General features: G+C 41.7%; 1 protein-coding gene across 9 annotated transcripts in view; it reads left to right on the top strand.

Moving 5' to 3' along the window:
* The first annotated feature begins 17,202 nt into the window (after window positions 1–17,202).
* The window catches only part of PHC1 (polyhomeotic homolog 1), a 22,053-nt gene continuing 14,308 nt past the window's right edge, over window positions 17,203–24,947 (top strand). Inside the window, exons 1-6 of one of the 9 annotated variants that reach the window (XM_027593096.2) lie at window positions 17,203–17,456; window positions 20,379–20,536; window positions 22,062–22,172; window positions 23,191–23,271; window positions 24,035–24,184; window positions 24,786–24,941. In XM_027593096.2, coding sequence (XP_027448897.1) covers window positions 20,423–20,536; window positions 22,062–22,172; window positions 23,191–23,271; window positions 24,035–24,184; window positions 24,786–24,941 — 612 coding nt within the window. In that variant the 5' untranslated portion in view covers window positions 17,203–17,456; window positions 20,379–20,422. Of the gene's footprint in view, window positions 17,457–18,524; window positions 18,738–19,950; window positions 19,995–20,378; window positions 20,537–22,061; window positions 22,173–23,190; window positions 23,272–24,034; window positions 24,185–24,785; window positions 24,942–24,947 lie in introns of those variants that run through there. The other 8 variants (XM_027593094.2, XM_027593099.2, XM_027593092.2 and 5 more) reach the window with 8 other exon arrangements.

The following is a 24,947-nucleotide window of genomic DNA, read 5'->3' as shown; positions in this document are numbered from 1 at the left end:
CGGAGAGCCTGCTTCTCCCTCTCCCTCTGCCTGCCGCTCTGCCTACTTATGCTCTCTCTCTAGCTCTGTTAAATAAATAAATAAATAAAAATCTTAAAAAAAAAAGTGCAGTTACAAGGCTGTGTGGCAGGGGAGAGAAAGAGTTATTCCATAGCACTAAAATATGAAGGCAACTGGAGAAAGCTATATTAAATATATGTTCATTGGGCATCCACTCAGTTCCAGGTACTGTGCTAGGCACAAGGATGAATATGATAACTACATTCTCTGCCCTTACAGGGCTTAGAGCTTAATGAGGAAGATAAACACTGCACATAGAGGTATGAGTGGAATGAATATAACACAGAACAGGAGGTATGGGAACCTAACCTAATCTTGGGACCAAAGTAAGGAGTCCCAGAACTGATGCTGGTGCTGCCTGCAGAGGGATAAGCAGGAATGATATAGGTGCGAGTGGAAATACTTATGCCTTCTCTGGAAACTGAGGCTATTTTTTTCAATTTCCCTGTTTTCCCTGTCTGGCCATTTGTTCTACCATCTTGTGGTCTCCTTTCCAAATATTGTGAATAGGTGTGTATACACAGATTTTCCCAGTTAAAAGTCATCATCTTTGGAGTGCCCGGGAGGCTCAGTCAGAGGAGTGTGTGACTCTTGATCTTGGGCCTTGAGTTTGACCCCCACATTGGGTATAGAGATTACTTACATGAAACTTAAAAAAAAAGTCATCATCCTGAATACATAAGAATCTATTCTGTGACTAACATCCCTCATCAGTGCAAGCCTCTCACGTTAGTGATCCTAGGGAAAGACAGCCCTGTACTACGTTTTAGTTTTTAGATGCAATGAAAATCATTTTCTGAATCCTGCATAAAGTTCAAGAATTGACTACCATTAGCAGGAGATAGAATTATAATTTTTTTACCTTTAAATTTTTTATTGTTATGTTAATCACCATACACTACATCATGAGTTTTTGATGTAGTGTTCCATGATTCATTGTTTGTGCAAAACACCCAGTGCTCCACACTAGAATTATAATTTTTTACTACTAAAGGGTCTGTAGAAATCACCTAATATGATCTCTTGAACTGAAAAATGAGGAAACTGAGACCCAAAGTACAGAATTCTTTCTGACATTCAAGACAAGCTGCTCAGGAGACCTGAGGGCTACAGAAATTGAACAGGTTCTAATCTCACAGAAAATCTGATGTGCTGATATGTTTCCCCAGCAATTAGCCTTCTGTGATATGTGGAAGGTAGAGATGATTTAAAAGAAAAGATAAGGAATCCTGAGCTCCTTTTTTTTAACTAGAAAAAAATGTTACTCTGGAGAAATTCTAGACAAATGTTCAGAGGGTCTCTTACCAGGGATGAGGAATTTTCTTAATTTGGCTTCAATTTTGTTTTCCAGGTAGGACTCACCACCAGTTTAAGTTCTCTGTGGTTATGTCTCCACCGTCTGGGAGATCTTTCTTTGCCCCATCATTTCCCTTGGCCACTTCTGAAGAAGATGCTAGATTACCTAGCAGGGTTACGCTTTCCTCGTTGCCTACAGAAGATTAAGTGTCTAGGAGTCATTTCCCATCTCCAATAGTTATAGATTTCCTAATTCAGGTTCATGGTTTCAAAGTTAATCAGCTTGTTATCTTTTATTCTTTTTTTTTAATTATTATGTTATGTTAATCACCATACATTACAGTTATCTTTTATTCTTGTCAGCTCCATGTGTCATTAGCCACAACAGTAATTCTTTCAAGACTTCTGTCTTAGTCTGTGGCTACTCTAGGCCTGTGCAGCTTTGGTTGGGAGAGTTATACTCTTAAGCCATTTTTTTTAACTGAAAGAATTTGCTGGGCAGTACGTTAATCCATGCTGACGTTTTAACAACTAATGGGACTACCATACCTTGATGTGATCTTTGCCACAAAACTAAGGTCTGATTGGACTTTATTAGTCAAAAGCTTTATCGTACAGTTACCTCTTCCAATTGCATTAAGTGCCCAGAGTTTAGGATTCTCTTTTCCCTTACACTCCTGATTGAAAACTGGCCAGTTCTTTGCTATGGTCCTCTCTCATAGTAGTACCTTGTCAATTTCAGTCGAACGCAGTAACCAAAACGTGCTACTGATATTCTGTTTTCCAACTTCTTTTAGAGCTATAAGATGGTCAAACACATTTTCTGACTTTCAAGTTATTACAGACAAAATAACAACATATTGTCCCAGACTTTCAGTCTCCACTAAGTTTCCTCTTCACCTGGTTCTTAAACTAAAGTTATGTATTTTAGGAATTTAATGAGAATGGCACCGTATCTCCAGTTCCAGTGAGTCAGGATTGGTTATAAGTTGCCAAAGTAAGCAAACTTCAAGCTTAGTGCTTAAAGTAAAAACATTTATCCCTCATTTTTCATGTCTATGGAGGGTTAGATAAGTCCTGTGCTCCATGTTGTCTTCATTCCCCAGGCCCAAAGTGACTAAACAGCTGCCGTATTGAATATTGCTACATTTTGTGGCAGAGGAAGAAAGAACAAGGTTAATTGGGTGTACCGGTTCCTGAGGCTTCTGCTCGGAAGTGATGTATATCACATCCACTCACATTTCCCTGGCCAGAGCAGGTCACACAGCCATACCTAACTTCCGGTGGGCTGAGAAGTACAATCCTACCATACGCCCAGAAAGGGAAAGATCTGGAACATTTGTGACAAGTCTTTTTATTTTATTATTATTATTATTTTTAAAGATTTTATTTATTTATTTGAGAGAGAGAGAGCATGAGCGGGGGCGGGGGGCGAAGAGACAGAGAGAAGCAGGCTTCCCGCTGAGCAGGGAGCCTGAAGAAGCAGGGCTCATCCCAGGACCCTGGGATCATGAGCGGAAGGCAGATGCTTAACTGACGGAGCCACCCAAGCACCCCCATTTGTGACAAGTCTTTTTTTTTTTTTAAAGATTTTATTTATTCATTTGACAGAGAGAGAGAGAGAGAGAGAGAGACAGCGAGAGAGGGAACACAGGAGGGGGAGCGGGAGAGGGAGAAGCAGGCCTCCCCACCCCCGCTGAGCAGGGAGCCCGATGGATGCGGGGCCCGACCCCAGGGCCCTGGGATCACGACCCAAGCCGAAGGCAGACGCTTACCGACTGAGCCACCCAGGCGCCCCATTTGTGACAAGTCTTAAAAGCTGCCTCCAGGGGCGCCTGGGTGGGTCAGTCATTGAGTGTCTGCCTTCGGCTCAGGTCATGATCCCAGGGTCCTGGGATCAAGCCCCGCATCGGGCTCCCTACTTGGCAGGAGGCCTGCTTCTCCCTCTCCCACCCCCTCTGCTTGTGTTCCCTCTCTCGCTGTGTCTCTCTCTGTCAAATAAATAAATAATCTTTAAAAAATAAAAAAATTAAAAAAAAAACCTGCCTCTATATGGTAAAAACAAAAAGCATGTAGTTTTAGTCCGTGTTCTAGTATTTATTAATATTACCATGAATTAGTTGTTTAGCATATCAGTTACCATGGATAAGTCATTTAGCATATTAGTTTTGGTAACCTCAGTTATAAAAGTGGAGAAAATAGTTCTTAATTCAAGGAATTCTTGAGAGGATTAAATAAGGCATTACATGTGAAATCACTTAGCCCGATATTAGTTTTCTTTTCTTCCGTCCACTGTTCAGAGATAATGTATCATACGGTTTTAGTATTTTCAGTAAAGAAAAATTTGTTTATGTTGGTTGCCTGCTGCAATTTTCATTAGTAATTTTCTTCTACCATATTACAAGCTTTTTGAGAACAGGCACAATGTTTTACAGTTCTTCTGTAACCCTTACATTGGGTAGCACAGTGTTGAAAACATAATACAAGGTAAAATATATACATATTGATTATTTTCTCCTATAAAGTGTCTTACTTCTATGGGACTATGTTAACTCTCAAATGAAGCTTTCAAAAAATTTCAGTTTTCTCTTCTAGAACTTGTAACTTTTGTTTTACAGCCTTTTCCAATTGATTATTTTATTTTATACTTGTAATATTATGATGACACAAAGGAGATATTACACTCATTTACAATTAAAGAAGAGAAATCAGGGGAGATTTCATGAGTTCACTCTACAGTTTACCTTTTGGCACAACAACCTCAGATGCTTTACAACCCAAGAAACCATTGACATGGGACTCCTGGATGGCTCAGTTGGTTAAGTGTCTGCCTTCAGCTCAGGTCATGATCCCAGGGTCCTGGGATGGAGTCCCACATCAGGTTCCTTGCTCAGCACGGAGCCTGCTTCTCCCTCTGCCTGCCACTCCCCCTGCTTGTGCTCGTGCTCTCTCTGACAAATAAACTAATAAATAAAATCTTAAAAAAACAAAAATAAAACCAAAATCAATTATGCACCATAAGTGCCAAAGGAGAAGAAGGGCCAGTAAAGTTGATAACTTGCTGCTTATTTGCAGTGGTTTCTGTCTAGATCTGGCTGCTCTCTAAAGCCTTCCAGAAAGCCAGATCAGAGACAGTTTGAGTAAAGGCTCATTAATAACCCCCAAATGTAGACCAGACACTGTAATGATGACCTCTCAGGACCATTGTGAAGATAAAGTGGATAATAAGTGAAAAACATCTAGAATAGTTCACATAAATGACTGTTGAAGTTGTCATTTGTTCAGTTTGATCAAGAGAGGATTCTTAAAGAGGTTCCCTCTGATTCCTTCATATTCTGACCAAACCCTACTCCAGATATTATTTTTCCCTTTTTTGTAGGAAGGGTAACTCTTTTGGAGACCAGACTGGGGGGACATTCTTGAGTCTGTAAAATCTTAGAGAGTCCTTATCACAACCTGTTTTACCCTCTTAGTAGTTAATAATAACAACAATTACAATATTTTTTCAATGCTTACCAAGGACAAACAATTGGCTATCTGAATTCGATTCATTACTCACTTAATTTTCACAACAACTTTCTAAAGGTAGGTAGATTCTTCATTTTACATATAAGGAAAATGAGACTTACAGAGGTTATGTTACATGCTCAGGACCATGTAAGTGGCAGACCTAGGAGGTAGCAGAGTCAGAATCTGAACCCAGATCTCAAAGTTCATGCTCTTTGTTTTTTCCTTATTAAAGTCTTTTATTTGAGTCTTCTTTTTTTATTTTTTTAAAGATTTTATTTATTTATTTGACAGAGAGAGACACAGAGAAAGAGGGAACACAAGCAGGGGGAGTGGGAGAGGGAGAAGCAGGCTTCCCACGGAGCAGGGAGCCCGATGCGGGGCTCGATCCCAGGACCCTAGGATCATGACGTGAGCCGAAGGCAGACGCTTAACGACTGAGCCACTCAGGCGCCCCTTGAGTTTTCTTTTTTTAATTTAAATTTTGTTAGTTAACATATAGTGCAATATTGGTTTCTGGAAGAGAATTCAGTGATTCATCCCTTACATACGACACCCAGTGCTCATCACTTTTAATACACATCACCCATCTAGCGCATCCCCCACCACCTCCCTCCATCAACCCTCAGGTTGTTCTCTGTCATTAAGAGTCCCTTATAACGGGACGCCTGGGTGGCTCAGTCAGTTAAGCATCTGCCTTTGACTCAGGTCACGATCCCAGGGTCCTGGGATCTAGCCCTGTGTCAGGCTCCCTGTTGAGCAGGGAACCTGCTGCTCCCCCTGCTTGTGCTTTTTGATAAATAAATAAAATCTTAAAAAAGTCCTTTAGGGCTTGTTTTCCTCTCTCCTTTTTCTCTTTTCCCCCTTCCCATATGTTCATCTGTTTTCTTTCTTAAATTCCACATATGAATGAGAACATATGGTATTTGTCTTTCTCTGACTGACATAATCCACTTAGCATAATACTCTAGCTCCATCCATTTCATTGCAAATGACAAGGTTTCATTCTTTTTGATGGCTAAATAATATTCCATTATATATGTGTGTATGTATGTGTGTGTATACACCACATCTTCTTTATCCATTCATGTGTTGATGGACATCTGTGCTCTCTCCATAGTTTGGCTATTGTTGATAATGCTGCTATAAACATCGGGGTGCATGTACCCCTTCAAATCTGTATTTTTATATCCTCAAAGTTCATGCTCTTAACTGCAACACCAGACTTAAGTAATATATATACCTGACTTTGTTTCCCAATTATATTAATTCTTTGAAAGGAATGAATAGATTTGTTCATCTCAGTGTGTCCATAATGTTTATAGCACAATACCTTGAACAAAGTTAATAGTTAAATAATGGGAAATATCTATTAATTCTCTGTAGATTGTTATGTTTGTGAAAAGAATTACAGATTCAGGTATATGAGTTCAGGTTTTACGAGTGATGCATTTGAAGGGAATTAGAATATACTTATACCACTCCAAAATATTCCACTTTGGCATAAGAATTATTTTGAACTGAAGGCAATTTAGAAAGAGCAGATGGAAGAAAAACTTCTACCCCTCCCCTCTCCCTATCTGCCTAAAATCAGGGCATAAATTTCCCTGTGTGAATATGTCTTCCTCCCCTCTCCCATACCAGGAAAATGAGAACAGACTTTTAATCACCAGACACAATGAGAGGGATGCAGCACCGAGATAGGTCAGCACAGACAAGCTTTGGTAAAGTCACCTTTATTTTCCATTAGTTCCCCCATATATTTATCTTCTCACAACTTACTGCTCCTAGAAACCTAAACCCTTTTTTCTCTGTCTTATCACTTCTCCACATATTTATTGCCCTTTGCTAAAATGGTATACAAACTCACACTTCTAACTGCTCTTTGGGATTTTCAATTCTTTTCTGTGAGCCCTGTTCCCTGTGTGCATATGAAAAAAAAAACCATTTTCTCCTGTTAATCTGTCTTTTGTCAATCTATCCACAGCCCCCAACTGCAGAACTTAACAGCGTAAAGTTTTTTTTCTCCCCTACATATTTAAAAGTTAAAAAATCAGACTACCTTTGTGATAGACAATAAAATAATCACCTTTACCAAGACTAACAAGCTGTTAGGCCACAGAAGCCATATCTCACATAGGATCGATGATGTTGCTTTCTCCACTTGAGTTATCATCATGAATTGTTCTCAATACAAAAATGAAGGACACAATGACTAATCATATCATATCATAGTTTGTGGCTTCCTTTTTTTCAAGATTTTATTTTATTAGAGAGAGAGAGCACAAGTAGGCAGAGCGGCAGGCAGAGGGAGAGGGAGAAGCAGGATCCCCACTGAGTGGGGAGCCCGGCATGGAACTCGATCCCAAGACCCTGGGATCATGACCTGAGCTGAAGGCAGACGCTTAACTGACTGAGCCACCCAAGAGCCCTAGTCTGTGGCTTCAAATATCTAAACTTCTCTTTACTTATGTCTATTTTAAACTTTGGAGGAAAATAGTTGAATCTATCACAAAGTATAGAATTATTAAAGCTGAAGACACCTAGATAGATCCTGGGGGCAATACTTTCAAATTTATATTAATATTCTTTTATTTTATTTTATTTATTTATTCATGAGGGACAGAGGGAGAGAGAGAGGGAGAGAAGCAGAGGGAGAAGCAGGCTCCCAAGGAGCAGGGAGCCCGATGCGGGACTCGATCCCAGGACCCTGGGATCATGACCTGAGCCGAAGGCAGATGCTTAACCATCTGAGCCACCCAGGCGCCCTATATTAATATTCTTGATGCTAGAATCCATTCAGGCTTGCTTTTTCATTCAATAATTTTGCATTGGGGCGCCTGTCTGGCTCAGTTGGAGGAGCATGTGACTTGATCTTGGGGTTGTGAGTTCAAGCCCCATGTGGGGTGTAGAGATTACTTAAATAAATAAAAACTTAAAATTTTGGTTTATGTGCAGAAAACTCATTTATGGTCAAATAATATACTTCTAACCCTAACCATCATATTGTAAATATATGATATTGACATAACTCAGCATAAATTTGTTGCTACAAACGAAAAACATCAAAAGTGTGTATTCAGTTGATAACAGATAATCTTTCTATGGGAATTACAGCTTATCTTTAGTTAGCAAGTGTCCATAGAAGACATGTTCTGTGTGTGTGTGTGTCTAGACAAGTTGGTGCATGTGTGTATGGAGGGTTGGAAAGGCAGAAAGAAACATTTAAAAGATAGAAGACAACTATAAAATTACAAGGCAGGCTTGGACAAGAAGTCATCTAAAGCAGAGGTTTTTAACCATTTTACTGCTACAGCATGAATGAGATGACATTTTCCACATGCCATCTCTACCCTGACTCATCTCTATAAAGGGGCCCAGGATTACATCTAATTCTGGCTGCTAGCATTAATTCACCCACTTAAGAACATATAGGGATGCCTGGCTGCCTCAGTTAGTAGAGTGTATAACTCTTGATCTCAGGGTTGTGAGTTCAAGCCCCACATTGGGTGTAAGGATTACTTAAAAAAATTAAATTAAATTAAAAAAAAGAAAATACAGATTTACAACTTCTATGGATAGTAATTTTGCAATAGTTATTGAAATATAAAACATACACATATTTTGACCTAATAGTAACACTTTAAGGAACTTATTTTATAGTTATGCTTGCATCTATGTGTACTAATACGTGTGTAAGGCTATTGTGATTACAAAATATTACAAATGATAAAAATGTTCATCAATATACCTATATTGTATAATAACAAAAATGTCCATTCAATATATCTACACAAGGGAATACTATGCAATTGTTAAACAAGAATATGGTGGCTTTACATATTTTCTTTAGGATAATCAGTAAAGTCTATTCTATGTCAAAAAGCTTGGAGGCAGGGAACATGGGTGGCTCAGTTGGTTGAGCCAGGGACTTTTGATTTCGGCTCAGGTCATGAACTCAGGGTTGTGAGATCAAGCCCCAAGTAGGGCTCTGCCCTCAGCATGGAGTCTGCTTGTTCCTCTTAGGGTCTCTGGCTGGGTCTGAAAGCCAAACTGACAACCGAAGGAAAGCCCCATACAAATTTATTTAATATCATTTTGATGTGACAAGGGAGCTTTCACAAGAAAACGAAGACTTAAGAAATGGTTAAGCCTGAATATTTTTATGCCAGGTGTGATGACAAACAGATAGTTGAGGAGAAATACGGTACGTCCAAGAGTATGAAGTACTTGTAGTAAACTGGAGGGAACTCAGCACGTCCTGTTCAGATTCTTAGCAGCATTCCTTTGTCTTTGGAGCTAAGGTTGCTCCTTTCCTGCAGGTACTGGGAAGGCACCTCTCACATGAGGCTTTTATGACCTATTTCAAGGAGGAAGGGTCGGGAGAGGGTGAAATGACATTCCTGTTTCTGTTGTTCTCTCTAACTCCTTCAGCTGAAAATAATCAGTATGCCAAGGTGCTATATTTTGGGGTAGTATGTGTCCTTTCAGTTTAGGACTGGATTCGTGCCTTTGATTGATTTTCTATTGACTGGGTTACTTTACAACTCTGAAGAGGCAGAGATTAACTCATAGATGAAAATACTTCCTGTCTAATGGAGGAAAAGATAATCCTTAAGGTTATGGTTCATGGTTCAAAAGGACATTAACCAGTTTTGTATCCAACCCAGCAATCTTCTCTAGCATTCCTTTATTAAAATGACTGTAAACATCCAGCTTCTCAAATCAACTTTGAGCTGATTTTAATGTCTCATTGGTTCTTTCATTACTTAACAAGTTACATAAAACCTTTGACACGTGTTCAATTTACATTTGCAGAAGAGTTATGATTCTAACTTTTTGAAAATTATACTTTAATATCATTTTCACAGAACTGAAAAGCTGCCACTCAAAATGATTCCTGGGCACTTACTCGTTGATTAGTCCAAGCATGTGATACAATACATTCTCCTATTGTTAGCAGACAAAGGAGTAATGAAGTTGGCAATTGGCTGGACTTAAGGCAGCAGAAAAGGCCTAAAATGCGCTGCTGCTTTTGGAAATATTGGTTAGCTTATGTGTTAGTTTTCTTTTTTTTTTTTTAAAGATTTTATTTATTTATTTGAGAGAGAGAGAGAGTGAGAGATAGAAAGCACGAGAGGGAAGAGGGTCAGAGGGAGAAGCAGACTCCCTGCTGAGCAGGAAGCCCGATGTGGGACTCGATCCCGGGACTCCAGGATCATGACCTGAGCCGAAGGCAGTCGCTTAACCAACTGAGCCACCCAGGCGCCCATGTGTTAGTTTTCTATTGCAGCTCTAACAATTTACCACAACTTAGTGTTTAAAGCAACAGAAATTTATCACCTCACAGTTCTATAGATCAGAAGCCTGACATGCATCTCACTGGGTAAAAATTGAGGTGTCATAGGGCTGTGTTCTTTTCTGGAGACTATAGGGGAAAATCCATTTCCTTTTTTCTCCCCCAGCTTCTAGAGGCTTCCTGCATTGCTCAGCTCATAGTCTCCTTCCATCTTCAAAGCCAGCAATGACAGGATAAGTCCTTCTCCTATGGCAACATTCTATTCTGCCTCCCACTTACACTTTCAAAGACCCTTGTTATTTGGCTCATTAAGATAATATAGAACATTCAGATGATATAGAACAATCTCCCTATTTTTAGGTCAGCTGATTAGCAACCTAAATTCCATCTGCAACTTTAATGCCCTTTGCCATAGCATAATACGTTCACAGGTTTCATGGGTGAGGACATGTTTGGGGCCATTATCTGCATACCATAGTTTATAAGCATCAAGGGAGAAAACAGAGATTTAGAGAAATAATATATAAAATATAAATATAAACATAATATATAAAATATAAAAATATACATATAAATATAAAAGTAATTTTTTTGCTGAGACATCTCCCCAGTATCTTCTTGAACCAGAGCTATTTCCCTTGTTAACAAAGGTGGGTGGGCCCTCCATTGCATGTATTTACAGTGGCAAATGCCAGGCATATTTGTGCAAACATTTATGTGTGTGCTACACATTTTAAATAGGTCTTTTGCACCACTCTATTTTCTTTTCTTTTTTTTTTAAAGATTTTATTTATTTATTTGAGAGAGAGAATGAGATAGAGAGAGAGAGCATGAGACAGGGGAGGGTCAGAGGGAGAAGCAGACTCCCTGCTGAGCAGGGAGCCCGATGCTGGACTCGATCCTTTATTCACACACAATAATGTATGTGAAGTCATGAACAGAGGCTCTAAGTATATTTTATTTTATTTTTTAAAAAAGATTTCATTTATATATTAGAGAGAGAGAGAGAGAGAAAGAGAGAGCATGAGAGGGGAGAGGGTCAGAGGGAGAAGCAGACTCCCTGCTGAGCAGGGAGCCCGATGTGGGACTTGATCCTGAGACTCCAGGATCATGACCTGAGCTGAAGGCAGTTGCTTAACCGACTGAGCCACCCAGGCACCCCTCTGAGTATATTTTATTTTATTATTTTTTAAGATTGTATTTATTTATTTGACAGAGAGACACAGCGAGAGCAGGAACACAAGCAGGGGGAGTGGGAGAGGGAGAAGCAGGCTTCCCGCGGAGCAGGGAGCCCGATGTGGGGCTTGATCCCAGGACCCTGGGGTCACGACCTGAGCCGAAGGCAGACGCTTAACAACTGAGCCACCCAGGCACCCCCCTCTGAGTACATTTTAAATCATTTTTTCCTTTTAGACTTCTTCCTAGGAGATTAGCTCTCTTGACCTAGGGTACATAACCCCAAAGGGTATAAATCTAGTGTTTAATCTCAACGTGGATTTGTACTCAAATCCTAGAAAAGTAGACCAGAAGACACACTGGAAGCCCTAAGGAGGTAATTTTTTTAAAGTAATCTCTACACCCAACCTGGGGCTCCAACTCACAACCCTGAGATCAAGAGGTGCATACTCTTCTGACTGAGCCAGCCAGGCAGCCCCCCAAGGAGGTAAATCTTGTACATAAGGAAGGGAATACTGAATACTCTTTTCTTGTTTCTTTTAAAAAATATTTTATTTACTTATTTGAGAGAGAAAGGGCGCGCGCGAGAGCACAAGTGTTGGAGAGGGAGAAGCAGGCTTCCCTCTGAGCAGGGGGCCCGACAGGGCTCTATCCCAGAACCCTAGGATCATGACCTGAGCAAAAGGCAGCCACTTAACAGACAGCCACCCAGGCACCCCGGGAATACTCTTTTCTTATAAAATGATAGTACTAAAGGGATCAGAATATCCCACCCAAAATATACCACATTGGTATAAAGATTATTTTGAGCTGAAGGCAACTGAGAATTAACAGATGCCAGACAATTCTCCACCTAATAAATTTCCGTTTGAGGAAGATCCCCTCTGCACCCAGTTTGGTTTTGGGTGCAGGGAGAAAACAACTCACTGTCATTTATCGTACCTGAAAGCCCAAACCCTTTTTCATTGATTAAGAAGGGCATATAAGCTCTTGAGTCTAAGTCCTTCTTGGAGTTTTACTTCTTTTTTGCGAACTCTCATACAAATAAATATTAATAAAATTGAGTGCCTTTTCTCCTGTTAATCTATCTTTTGTTAGTTTAATTCATGGGCCCCCATTAAGAGAGTAAATTTTTCCTCAACAGTAAATTCATTAACTAAACTCATTAACGTATAAACTCATTAACTCAATTATGAGTTAATAAAGCTGTGATGTATGCTGAATAAAAAATAGTGATGGGGGGGTACCTGGGTGGCTCAGTTGGTTAAGTGTCTGCCTTCGGCTCAGGTCATGATCCTGGTGTCCTGGGGTCCTGGGACGGAGCCCTGGTCATCAGGCTCCCTGCTCAGCGGGGAGTCTGCTTTTTCCTCTCTCCCTGACCCTCCCCCGTGCTCCTGCTCTTGCTGGCTCTCTCTCTTTTATGAATAAATAAAAAATCTTTAAGAAAAATAGTGATTTAGATACATCTGGTGATGACAAAAATATATTGAGTTACTAAAGGAAACTAATACTAACAGATCATACTATGTGTCTGACATAGTATGAAATAATTTATAAATGTTACATTTATTTCCATTAACTACTGGGTATTACTCCCATTTTACAAAAAAATCAAGGCCAAGAGAAGGTACATTATTTGCTCTAATTGCATACTAACAGTCTAAACTGGTGAATCCTATGTTATTGTCAACTTTATGCTACTCGAGGATGTGGGGGTGTATCCATTTCTTTTGATGGAAATGCTGGATGAAATACTGAGAAGAACCAATCGATATGGTAATTTTAAACTTCTACTCTAAAGGAAGTATGGTCAGTGTAGTAGACGAAAAAGTATTCCTTAACCCTCTTAGGGTCCCTGGCTGAGCCTGAAATTAAATTCACAGACAGATTAACAGGAGAAAAGCATACAAATTGTTTAAAAATGATTAAAGAAGACAATTTAGTTGACACAACTGAACTTTAACACTTTAACAAGTGGACAGTTTCCATTCAGAGAACTGCAAAATGGGGCAGAAGGCAGGAAGCTTTTATAGGATAAACAATAAAGAACAAGGATATAAGTATTGAGCCCAGGTTTGGCTTAGTGTTTGGGGATTGGCTGATTGGTTATATTGAGTTTTTGGCCCAGTGAAGCATTTACAGGGACATGGAATTTATCTAAATTTCAGTTTGGTCGCCCAGCATCCTGGGCAGAAGTGACTCCATCTCAGACCTACAAATTTATTTCAGAAAATTTATTTAATATAATTTTGATGTGACCTGGGAGCCTTCATCAGAAAATGAAGACCCAAAGAAATAGACCAGTGTGTTTTTGTGCTAGGTTTGATAAAGAGTGAACTGTTGTAGAGGAATAATTTGAGTTAAGGAGTATGAGGTAATTGTTATAAATCGGGAGAAGTTTAGCAAAGCCTATTAGGATTCTTCTTGGTATCCCTTTGTCTTCAGAGATATGTATGTTCCTTTCCGCCCAGGGCACCTCTCACAGGAGGGTTTTATGACCTGTTTTAGAGAAGAAGGAAGAGGGAAGTAGGAGTTCAGAATGACTTTCCAGCTTCTGCCATTTTCTCAAACTCCTTCAGTTTAAAATAGTCACTATACCAAGGTGCTATATTTCAGAGTAGTGTGAACTGAGAACTCCATCATGGCTATTAGTGGTGAGGAATAAGGAATTATCTTTTAATTCCATATATTTTATTCAGTTGAGAGAAGGGCAGCCAACTAGGAAATTAATTCAGTTAACTAATATTTATTGGACCTCTTCTCTTTGGTGGGAAATATAAAATGTCCCTCTTTTACATTCATCTTTTAGCCTTCAATTTTCTCCCATTAAAGTCGAGGGGCTTGGATAATTTTTAAAGTTCCTTTTTGCTTAAAAAATTTAAGAGTCTGTAAGTCCTTTTAATCTTCATCTTACTTCCTCCTGAGTAGACCTTAAAGTGGCATATAGCATGGTGGTGGAATGGGGGTGTGATGTGTATGGTGGTTCACATCTGCAGTTGGTGGTTAGAGTAAAGGTTATGATTTCCTATTTTTCCTACTTCATCCAGTCCACCTTTGCATACAAGCGGTGATCATACTTGTTTACTTACTTGGTTACCTGTAAACAGATACATTCCAATGATACTAACACCTCTAGGCTTAAGGGCCCACTCTTCCTTTACAGTTCGTTGTGCAATGCTGGGCTTGGAAGGTTTGAGGAAAGCTTATTCAATGTTTGGTTGATATGCAAAATTATATTGGCCAACCTTCTATTTGCTTTAGTTGTTGTCAAACAGTTGAGTTCTTTTCAAATCCTGATCTTTCCTTATTTAGCTGAGTTTGCAGGGGGAGGGCTTCTACTTCCACACAACAGATAGAATGCATTTCCTTTTCACCTGTTTAGGCTAATGACTTTCAGTGTTATGCAGAGTAAAGAAATTATTTAGCCTTCCATTCAGAAGAACTATTTCGTTTTGAAAAAGAAAAGACTAATTCCAGCAGAATCATTAAATGGAAATGAGAAAGCTTAGCAAAATTCAAAAAGAAAGAAAAGTCAGTCGAGGATTTTCTAGGGATTACAAATTGTTTTGCTCTGTTTAGATCGAGGGAGACACATTCTTCAGTACCTGTTCCCAAGCTGATTTAGTCCACGAGAATGATTTTCCTATGGTTGGAGGTTTTCCTACTACTTCATTATTGATGCATTTCTTTTTTTCATCCTGAAATTGTCTTTGGAAAACTGCTTAGACCCATGACTCTGGAAGACTGGTCTGTCTTAGAGGGAAATGAAGTTGAAAAGAATTACTGTGAAACATGGGGTACAAGCCTTTAGGTCAGAAAATTAAACTACTGGTTCATAATCAATAAGACATGGTCTGTGAGTATTCCCAGGCTAGATTTAGATCATTCAACAAAATTATACATCATCACTACCTTTTTCCCTAACATCATTGAAATGTGTAACTTTTAGTAGACCGGGGAATACAAAAAATCTTTAGAGGCGTAATGCATCTCTATACCATAGTAGTGCTTCACTTCTAATGGGGCTGGAATGGCCATGTTCCGCCAGGTATGCAACTTCCACAGGCTTTTGGAAAAAATACTCTCTGACACCTGGATTCCTTATCCTTGGGATATAGTACAGGCCTTCTTTAGACACTTAACAGCAACAATTCTCCCATGGAACCCATGGAAGCACATGAGTAATGTGAACGTTGGATCATCTGAAAATTATCTATGTATACAACTTTTTCATTGGTGCTAGGAGATTCAGCTTAGGCTCAATATATCCATGTAAGCCTGCGCAAGAAAGCTTTAAAACTTCTTTGACATGTCAAAAACCGGTTTGAATTAAATGACTAATGCTTTACCTAGTTTTTTACCACTAGTTCTCTGCCAGAATCTTTTCAATTCATCCTCTGCCAAAGCCTGTCAACCATCCTGGCAACATACCCCTTCACCTCCCCACACCTCATGCCTTTGCTTTTCCAGTCCTTTGGCTGCCATACTCGTCTGGCTGGTTCCTAGAAGCCTGGCAGGGATTTCTCTCTGACATAAATCTGGCTACCAGAGACTAAAAGCCGGGAGTCCAAACACACCTCTCTTAGCGCAAATCTGAACGGGTCTAATTTATAAACAAAGAGAACAGTTCTATTTTTTCCTCTAAAAACAAATCATGCATTGGCTTTTAAAGGAGAGAATTAAGAGTGGGCGGACAGAGAAAATAACTGAGGAGAACAGAGGTTAGGAAAAAATATGAGGTAAAAAATAGTTACTGGATTAAGAGGAGAAAGAAAAGGCACCAGCCTCAGTTACTAATCCACAAGGAGTCCCCCAGCCTTCAGTAAAGGTAAACGAGGGCAGTTATCTTTGTTCTGTGCACCGAAGTAATCCAAGCTTCCAAAACAGGAGGCGACACATAGTAGGTGCTCTACTAATATTTCCTGAACGTTCACAACAGTAAGAGAATTAAAAACTGACAAACTGCTATCATAAATAAAATGACAAAGGCTACTGCCTCATCCAATGTTTAGCATCCTCAAATACAGCCCCATTGTTCTGCTCTCTTTATGTCTCTTCCCTTATTTTTGTCGTTCTCTTTTACATACACATTTAAATCTAAGAACACACACGCACACAAAATCCCTGAAACTACAGACTTAAATGTGTTATTCAAAGCAAGTCTTATTGGGTGGCTGCTTTTAAATGAATGTCAACGCCTAATGGGTTCAGTTTCTAAGCAGCCTTCTTTCCCGCCTTCTCGGAGTTGAGGTGAGAGATTAAACAATCGACATTCTCTCTCCAGTTCCTCAGTCTTTTTCTTTCCTGTTTTCTCCTCTCCTCGGCTTTATTCCCTTTCCCAGTCTGTTGTTTCTCTAGGGTTGTTGCTTCGCTTTCTCCCTCTTTGCTCGATCGTCCCTTTGATCCTTTCTTTCTAGCCCTTATTCCCAGAAGCTCCAGAAAATACCTCTTTCCCCCCCTTTTCACGTCACTTCCCTCCCTTCTCCCATCTCCTTCTCGGTGAGAGCGAGTTCCCCACTAGAGGCCAGCACTTTCTCAGTTTCGTCCCTCCAACCGGCGAGCAGAACTCGGAGAGAAAGAAGGGAAAAAAAGAGGAGAAAGAGAGAGCGAGAGAGGGGGAAAAAAACCCCGGGGCCTAGAGCGCAGAGGCCCGGGAGCGGCGTCGTCATGGCAACGGGCGCCGGCAGGAAACGAGGGACACGCGGGAGGGAGGAGGGGGAGGAGGGCGCCGAGGGGAGGGGAGGGACGGGGGAGGGGTCCGGCTGCCCCGGAAGCACCTCCCCGCCAGCCCCCTCCTCCAGCCCGGCCCGCAGCCCCCGGCCTGCAGCCCCCACCCTCTCGGCCCGGCAGGAAGTGACAGGCCCGGAGCGAGCCCCGGAGGCCTGGCAGAGCCGCGGCCGGGCCCGCACCCGGAGCGGCGGGAGGGGCGGGGAGCCGCGGCCGCGCCGGGAACCTCCCACCCCGCCCTCGGCGCCCCCGCCCCTCCAGGAAGGGGAGGAGGCGAGGGGAGCCCGCCGCGGAGGCCGAGCGAGCCCCCCGCCCAGCCCGGCGACTGGGGACCCCGGCACATGAGGTGGACGCCCCCCGGGAGCACTTGAGTGCAGAGCCAGGCGCGAAGGTAACCGGGCGGCCGCGGGCTGGGGAGGGGCAGGACCTCTGGGGGCTTGGCTGCGCGGGGATGTTTCTTCAGCCACCTCCGTCTGTGTAACGCCCCAGGTACCTCCCCCAGTTTCTTTCCCTGCCTACCTCTAGCGCTTAGCTCTGCGGTCCTTCGGCTCTGTCTGTCCAAGTCTTCTTGCTATTCATTTCGCTGCGCTGAATGCCGTCTGTCCGTCACCCTAGTTGCTTCTGACTGCTCATTTTCTCATTCATTTTTCCTTCTCTGACTTTGGTCCTCCCATCCAAGCATGCTGTCTGGTAATCTCCCTGCTTTTTATGGTCCGCTTGGTCCCTCGGTCTCCAATTCCTTGACTTCTGTCGGTCTCTCTCCTGCTTGTCTCCCGGCTATCAGTAAGCACATTTCCCTGCTCACTTGGGTCAGTTCACTCCTGGCTCCACTCTATCTGCCCCCTTCCCCCGGTGTTTTTGATTCCTCTTTGGAACCTCATTTTCATCAAGGTTCTGTATACAACAAGGACCCCTGGGCGCTTACTATCCCTGTTCTCCAGATCACTTCCATTTCTTTGGCACAGTCTTACCCGCCCCCCCCCATTTCTCCTGCCGCCCTTCTATGTCCCATACTTTCTACAAGACAGAGTTTTAGGTTTAGGACAATTTATTTCCTCCAACTTTTGGCTCAGTGGACCTAGTCTCAGGTCCACTTCACTATCTTTTTCTAGTTCCCTTCCAGAGGTCTGTGCTCCTTACCCAACCCAGTCCAACCCATACACACTCAAATACTCCCTTTCAGGGTGACCATAGTTTAGCTATTGTGGGCACCTCTGTGGGTCAGCTTCTCGCACTTTCTCTTCTGGCATAATTCTGAAAATTTAAATGCACTGTGCCTCCCAAACTTTTTGTTGTTTTCATTTTCTGTGTTTAATTTTGCAGTCCCAACATTGATCACAAATGAATAGTATGTGCCTGGGATCCAGGAATCCTGGTTTTGATGTCAGTTTCTCCTGATTTTATTACTTAAGCCAGTACCTTTCCATCTCTGTTTTCATTTCACAATCTGAAAAAAAAAATACCACTAAGACTTCCATTTTGGGGGAGATGTGGGGTCCTACAGTTTTTAGCATTTTCCCCTATGAATATAGGAGTTAATGTCTCCTCTAGTAAAGGGGTCTCATGCTTCTGAGTCCAGTGAACTAAATCCATTGATCTATACAACTATGCCTTGCTGCCTCTAATCCTTACCCACTTTTTTTCTTCACATGCTGATAATGAGGATTCATGGGTCTGTATCTGTTTAGTGCTTTGATATTGTGGCAAAAGATGTGGGAGAAGATAACTAGAGTTGAAGCTGATATGATTTCTTCTGTGTACTTCTTAGGTTATATCCGTGTTTGCAGTGACGTTTGCTATACCTAAACAAAACTGAAGAGATGGGTTGAGTACTTGGGGGATAATGATGCCATCCAATGATACTGGGAACAGAATAAGAAATCTCCCCAACTCTGTTTCCAAGGCCAAGCGGTTTGATTTTATTTACTTTGTTTTGGATGTAATCATTATGATAAATCCATTTTAATAAAACTGTTGACAGGCCTTAGCAGAAATTCTGGTTTGATGTTTACATCCCTAAACCGAATAGTGCTTTGCTGACCTAGTATTTCTAGTGGCCCCATGCCTCCAAAGTAGAGAATATGGTGTCTAGGCCTAACAAAAGAGGAAAAAAAAAAGAATGAACAAAACCCCTTATTGTTGTTTGGAGGCATATTTCTTCTTGCTTCTCTTCTCCTGTCTCTGCTTGGTTCTTAGCAATGTCTTCATGTCTTTTTGCAAATTTTAGTGTAGACCCCAGAGGGTAAATTCTGGTTATTAAAATGAGCTAAAAAGTTGAGCTTTATTTTCTTGAAGATTTTCATTGCTGTGTATTTAATATGTTTAATACCTGGTAGTCATTTGTTAAAATGATATATTATATTCAGTTGTGAAGGCTTTTCTGCAAATGGGGAAACTGAGGTGCCAGCAGGGAAAGTGATGTGCCCAAGGTGTTTTTATTAGTAGCCTGAGCTGGAACCAGGCAGCTATTTGTATAGCTCTTCTACCTCCTAGTTTTTTTTTTTGTTTTGTTTTAAAGTTTTGTTTAAGTAATCTCTACACCCATCGTGGGGCTTGAACTCATGACCCCAAGATCAAGAGTTGCACGCTCTTCCCACGGAGCCAGCCAGGCGTCCCTCTACCTCTAGATTTATGACTTTCCATGATACATTTAACATATCTGTATCTTGAGCCCCTCCTCCATAAAATGAGGACAGTGAATACTCAAACCAAATGACGCTGCCTTAATCACAGATTTTTTTTTTTGGTTTGAGGAAGCAGCATGTGTTAATGTAAAGAGACTTGATACTAGGAAAACTTCTTTAACCTCAGAAAACCTCATTTCTACAATTACAAGATGGGGATAATCATATTAAAGCACTGTGAGAGGTAATGGAGATGAAGAGCTTAAGGCAGCGAGTGGAGGCACCTGGTGACTTCTCAGTAAATGGTAAATGTTAAGGTGATGCTGGTAATGATGTTGCAGGTGCAGATAAAAGTGAGAAAACAGGAACTTTTAAGTGGGACTATTTTAAACTATTAAAAATGTTATGGGAATGTAAGGTAGCCTTAGTATTATGAGTCTTAAATTCTAGCCATTTGGTATTTAATAGACAGTCATGAGGGAATATGTAAAGGTTTCTTTTGAGACACTGCATAGTTTCAAAAGATGGTATGGGAAACATGGTTGTGTGTATTGCAGATTTGGTAGTTAAGCCCAAGGAGTCATGGCTAATGGAAAGAAGAGGAAGAGTCTTAGATAACTTGAATGATAACATGAAATAATAGTTTGAGATTAGGTGTGAATTTTAATCCTTTGCTAACTTCCATCTAGGTCTTGAGTCAGAGCACCGGCTTTGGGGACCCTGGACCACTATCATGGAGACGGAGAGTGAGCAGAACTCCAACTCCACCAATGGGAGCTCCAGCTCTGGGGGCAGCTCTCGGCCCCAGATAGCTCAGATGTCACTGTATGAACGGCAGGCGGTGCAGGTGAGGCTCAACTCTGAGGGGCTGTGATCTGTGCGTATTGGCTTTGGGTGGGCAGAGGTGCTGGAAGATAATTGCTCTTAGTTCCTTTCCGGCAAACTGGGGGAGATGGATTAGGTGATGACTAATGTCCCTTCAAGCTCTGAGAATCTTAGGAGTTTACAACAGTTCAAGCAAGCAAACAGAATAAGATTCAGTCAGCAAATCATGGGTTTTTTTTATACCATTCAGTTCATGTAGCTAGATTCTAACTAAACTAACCGTTTCTCTTCATGGATTGTCAGATTTTTAATCTTTGGTCTCTCTTACAAATCGCCCTGAGTAATGGAAGTATGAAACTCTTTGGAGTTTTATTTTTAGACAAATAGTAAATTCCATGCTTTAAAAAAATTCTTGGGAATGGGGTATTTTACTCAAAATATCTTGGTTGCTAGAATAACTATGCACATCATAAGAATAGTTCTAATTATTAAAGAATAAGAATACAGTAATATCCTAAAGGTGACACTAAAACTGCAGTATCATCTTTATAAACATCTACTGTAAATATTTGAATATGCCAGTTATTTGAAAATTTTACCGATAGAATCTTTCACAAGCCACTCTTTACTCTCTTTTTCATCATTTTCAATCACTTGGGGCTCTGTCCCAAGAACATGGTCTTTGGTGTCCCTAGAACATGGTCTTTTGTGTCCCTAGGATATGGTCTTTAATTTTTTTCTTCTATCCATCCATCCATCCATCCATTTATTTATTTATTTATTTATTTTAAAGATTTTATTTATCTATTTGTCAGAGAGAGAGGGAGTGCACAAGCAGGGGGAGAAGCAGGCTCCCCACTGAGCAGGGAGCCCTATGTGGGACTTGATCATGGGATCATGACCTGAACCGAAGGCAGACATCCAACCGACTGAGCCACCCAGGCGTCCCTATCTATTTATTTTTAAGTAGGCTCTATACTGGAGCCCAGCATCGGGCTTGAACTCATGACCCTGAAACCATGGACCTGAGCTGAGATCAATAATTGGATGCTTAACTGACTAAGCCACCCAGGTGCCCCTATTTTTATTTTTTTTAAGTAAGCTCTATGCCCAGTCTGGGACTTGAACTCACAGCCCCGAAACCAAGAGTCGCATGCTCTACCGACTGAACCAGCCTGGCGCCCCTTCTCTTTATATTATTCAATGTCTGATTTATTTTCAACTTGGCTAGTCCAGTTCTTTTCCTTGCTGTGTCATGTATCTCCACATTCCATTTGGGGAATTAAGAGTTTATGTGAGTTACATTGCTTTACTTTTCTTTATATACAAGAACAGAATTAATTGTTTCTCCACTTTTTGAAGACTCTGTGAACTTACTAGTTCTAATATAAAAATGGACAAATCAGATATTGACTTAGCCACGCTCCCCATCTTCCTTTGTTTCTCTCTTTCCCAGTTTCCCTTTCACCAGATCACAGTCATTTGCATAGAATAGGAATTAGGAGTGATTCATTCTAAGTGGGTTGACCCTCTCTTTTTCCTCTTAGGCTCTGCAGGCACTGCAGCGTCAGCCCAATGCAGCTCAGTATTTCCACCAGTTCATGCTCCAGCAGCAGCTCAGCAATGCCCAGCTGCATAGCCTGGCTGCGGTCCAGCAGGTGAGAGGTCAGCAGCTAGCTGGCCCAAGAGGGAGGGGGTAGGCACTACCGGTGGGTCGGGGCATAATGCCTCCTCCACTTCTCCTGCCAGTCAGGCTAGAAACATAGTCTGGTCTACCTCCTGTCCTCCCATAGGAGGACGAAGGGGTCTTAGTTTTTGGGGTTGCAGTAGGAACTGGGAGGTAGAATGTCTATGTTCTAGGACTACACTGTCCAATATGGCGGCCACTAGTCACGCGTAGCTATTGAGCACTTAAAATGTGGCTAGTCCAAATTGAGATGTATAGTAAAATTTTGGATTTCAAAGACTTGGTATTGAAAAAAATGTAAAATATCTCAGCATTTTGTTTTTATTGGTTATATGTTGAAATGAGATGCATTGGCTTAAATAAAATAAGGTTTGTTTCTCCTGTTTCTTTTCACTTTTTTATTTTTATTTTTTAAGATTTTATTTATTTATTTGAGATAAAGAGAGCAAGAGAGAGTGAGCATGAGCTGGCGGGGAGGGCAGAGGGAGAGGGAGAAGCAGACTCCCCACCAAGCAGGGAGCCCCAGTGCGGGGCTCGATCCCAGGACCCTGGGATCATGACCTGAGCCGAAGGCAGACGCTTAACCGACTGAGCCACCCAGGCGCCCCTCTTTTTTTCACTTTTTAAAAAATGTGCGTACTAGAAAATTGTTCATGTGGCTTGCATTATATTTGTTTTGGACAGCCCTGGGCTAGACTTATGAGTGACTCATAATATGAACTGGTCAAAGCTTCTTCTTCCACCTAAAAGAAAGTGGGAGGAGGAGGAGGGCAGATTACCCGATTGCCCCAGGGGGGTTATGTGGGAGTTACTAGCTTGGCGTAGGAGGTAAGGTGAGAGTTTTGGGTTTAGTGAATATACTTATCCTTGCTCCGTAGTAGAGTCTCTGGGTTTTTATCTGAAATCTCTGTTACATTTTGTGCCTGTGATTAGAAGATTCAGTCTTTTCCTTCGTTGTCTCTGCTCTTGTTTCCTTTCCCCTCTAACAGGCCACGATTGCTGCCAGTCGGCAAGCCAGCTCCCCAAACACCAGCACAGCACAGCAGCAGACTACCACCACCCAGGCCTCAGTGAGTACTGCGGCTCCCCACCGAGAGGCTGCCTTCCCTGGGTCTTTGTCTCTGGGTGGAAGGACTTTGTGAATTGAGCCATCAATGGTGATTATTGCTCTTATGTAGAGAGTCTTAGTAAAAGGGAAACAACTGACTGGAATCTATATAGGGGTCTCAGTGAGGAGGTGTAAGAAAGGAGGAAGAAAATCCTAGGGAAGAAGAGGAGATGACAAAGGGATGGGACTGATTTCTGGACCCCCCTTTTTTTTTTTTTTAAAGATTTTATTTATTTATTTGACAGAGACAGCGAGAGAGGGAACACAAGCAGGGGGAATGGGAGAGGGAGAAGCAGACTCCCCGCTGAGCAGGGAGCCCGATGCGGGGCTCAATCCCAGGACCCTGGGATCATGACCTAAGCTGAAGGCAGACGCTTAATGACTGAGCCACCCAGGCGCCCTGATCTCTGGACCCTTTAACGAAGAGTGAAGTCTGCTCCATTTTGTTCCTTTTCCCTCTCAACTGGTACCGTTAGTGGTTAGGGACTAGTTTCTTTACTTTGGTACTACCCTCCAGTAGCCAGGATGACAGTTATGGTCAGGAAGGTATTATTCATTTCCCCCTGACTCTGAAAATAAGATAGTCTGTTCTTAAAAAAAAAAAAAAGAAAGAAAGAAAATTAGATATTCTGTTCTTCACTGTGTCCCTCTGCATTTGTCGGTGATGTTGCATTTCTTTTTACGTCTCCTAAGTCCTTAGTTCTGTTCCTTTCTGTACCACACAGATCAACCTGGCCACTACGTCGGCTGCCCAGCTCATCAGCCGATCCCAGAGTGTGAGCTCTCCCAGTGCTACCACTCTGACCCAATCTGTGCTACTGGGGAACACCACCTCCCCACCTCTGAACCAGTCCCAGGCCCAGATGTATCTACGGGTAAGCCACAAACACAACCACCATTGTTCTAGGGGCGTAATTGTTATGCCCCTGCCACAGACTTGAGTGAAAGCTGTTTGATTTAACCATGGTTGCCCAGATTCGTTAAGATATGCTGATCTACTTTCTAGGCCTTACTAACCTCTAGAAGTGATGCTCAGGATTCACAGGTAGCCTGCAGATTGCATTGAGATCCTAAGTGAGAAGGTGTTCGCCTTAATATTTGACTGAAGTAGTGTCACATAGAATCTAATCTTTAAACCTGTGGCTTGAGTACCCAAATTCTAAGTGTTATCTCTTAGCCTGTCTACTTACTATACATAAATCCTTGTTCTAAAATCCTCATTGTCTCAACTTCTTTGATGTTTGACTCTTTGATATCAATCTATAGTTTTATATACATTCTAGGTTTCCTTCTGGATGATTCATCGCATATGGAGAATAAGGGTCACCTGGGTTGGTGTGGAAAGGGGCAGGGCTTAGCAGTTTCGTATCTTCTGTTTATTTTGTCTTGTGGTCCTTCCCTTCCGTTTCTTCTGTCTTTCTTTTTCTCCTCTTGTTCTCTTTCCTTTGCTCTTCCTCTTCCTCCTCTCCTTGCCAGCCACAGCTGGGAAACCTATTGCAGGTAAACCGGACCCTGGGCCGGAATGTGCCTCTAGCCTCCCAACTCATCCTGATGCCTAACGGGGCAGTGGCTGCGGTCCAGCAGGAGGTGCCATCTGCTCAGTCTCCGGGAGTTCATACAGATGCAGATCAGGTCAGT

Source organism: Zalophus californianus, chromosome 9 (assembly GCF_009762305.2).
Source record: "Zalophus californianus isolate mZalCal1 chromosome 9, mZalCal1.pri.v2, whole genome shotgun sequence".
Lineage (NCBI taxonomy): Eukaryota > Metazoa > Chordata > Mammalia > Carnivora > Otariidae > Zalophus > Zalophus californianus.
The sequence above is the reverse complement of the archived record's forward strand: the minus strand, read 5'-3'. Positions and strand labels throughout refer to the sequence as shown.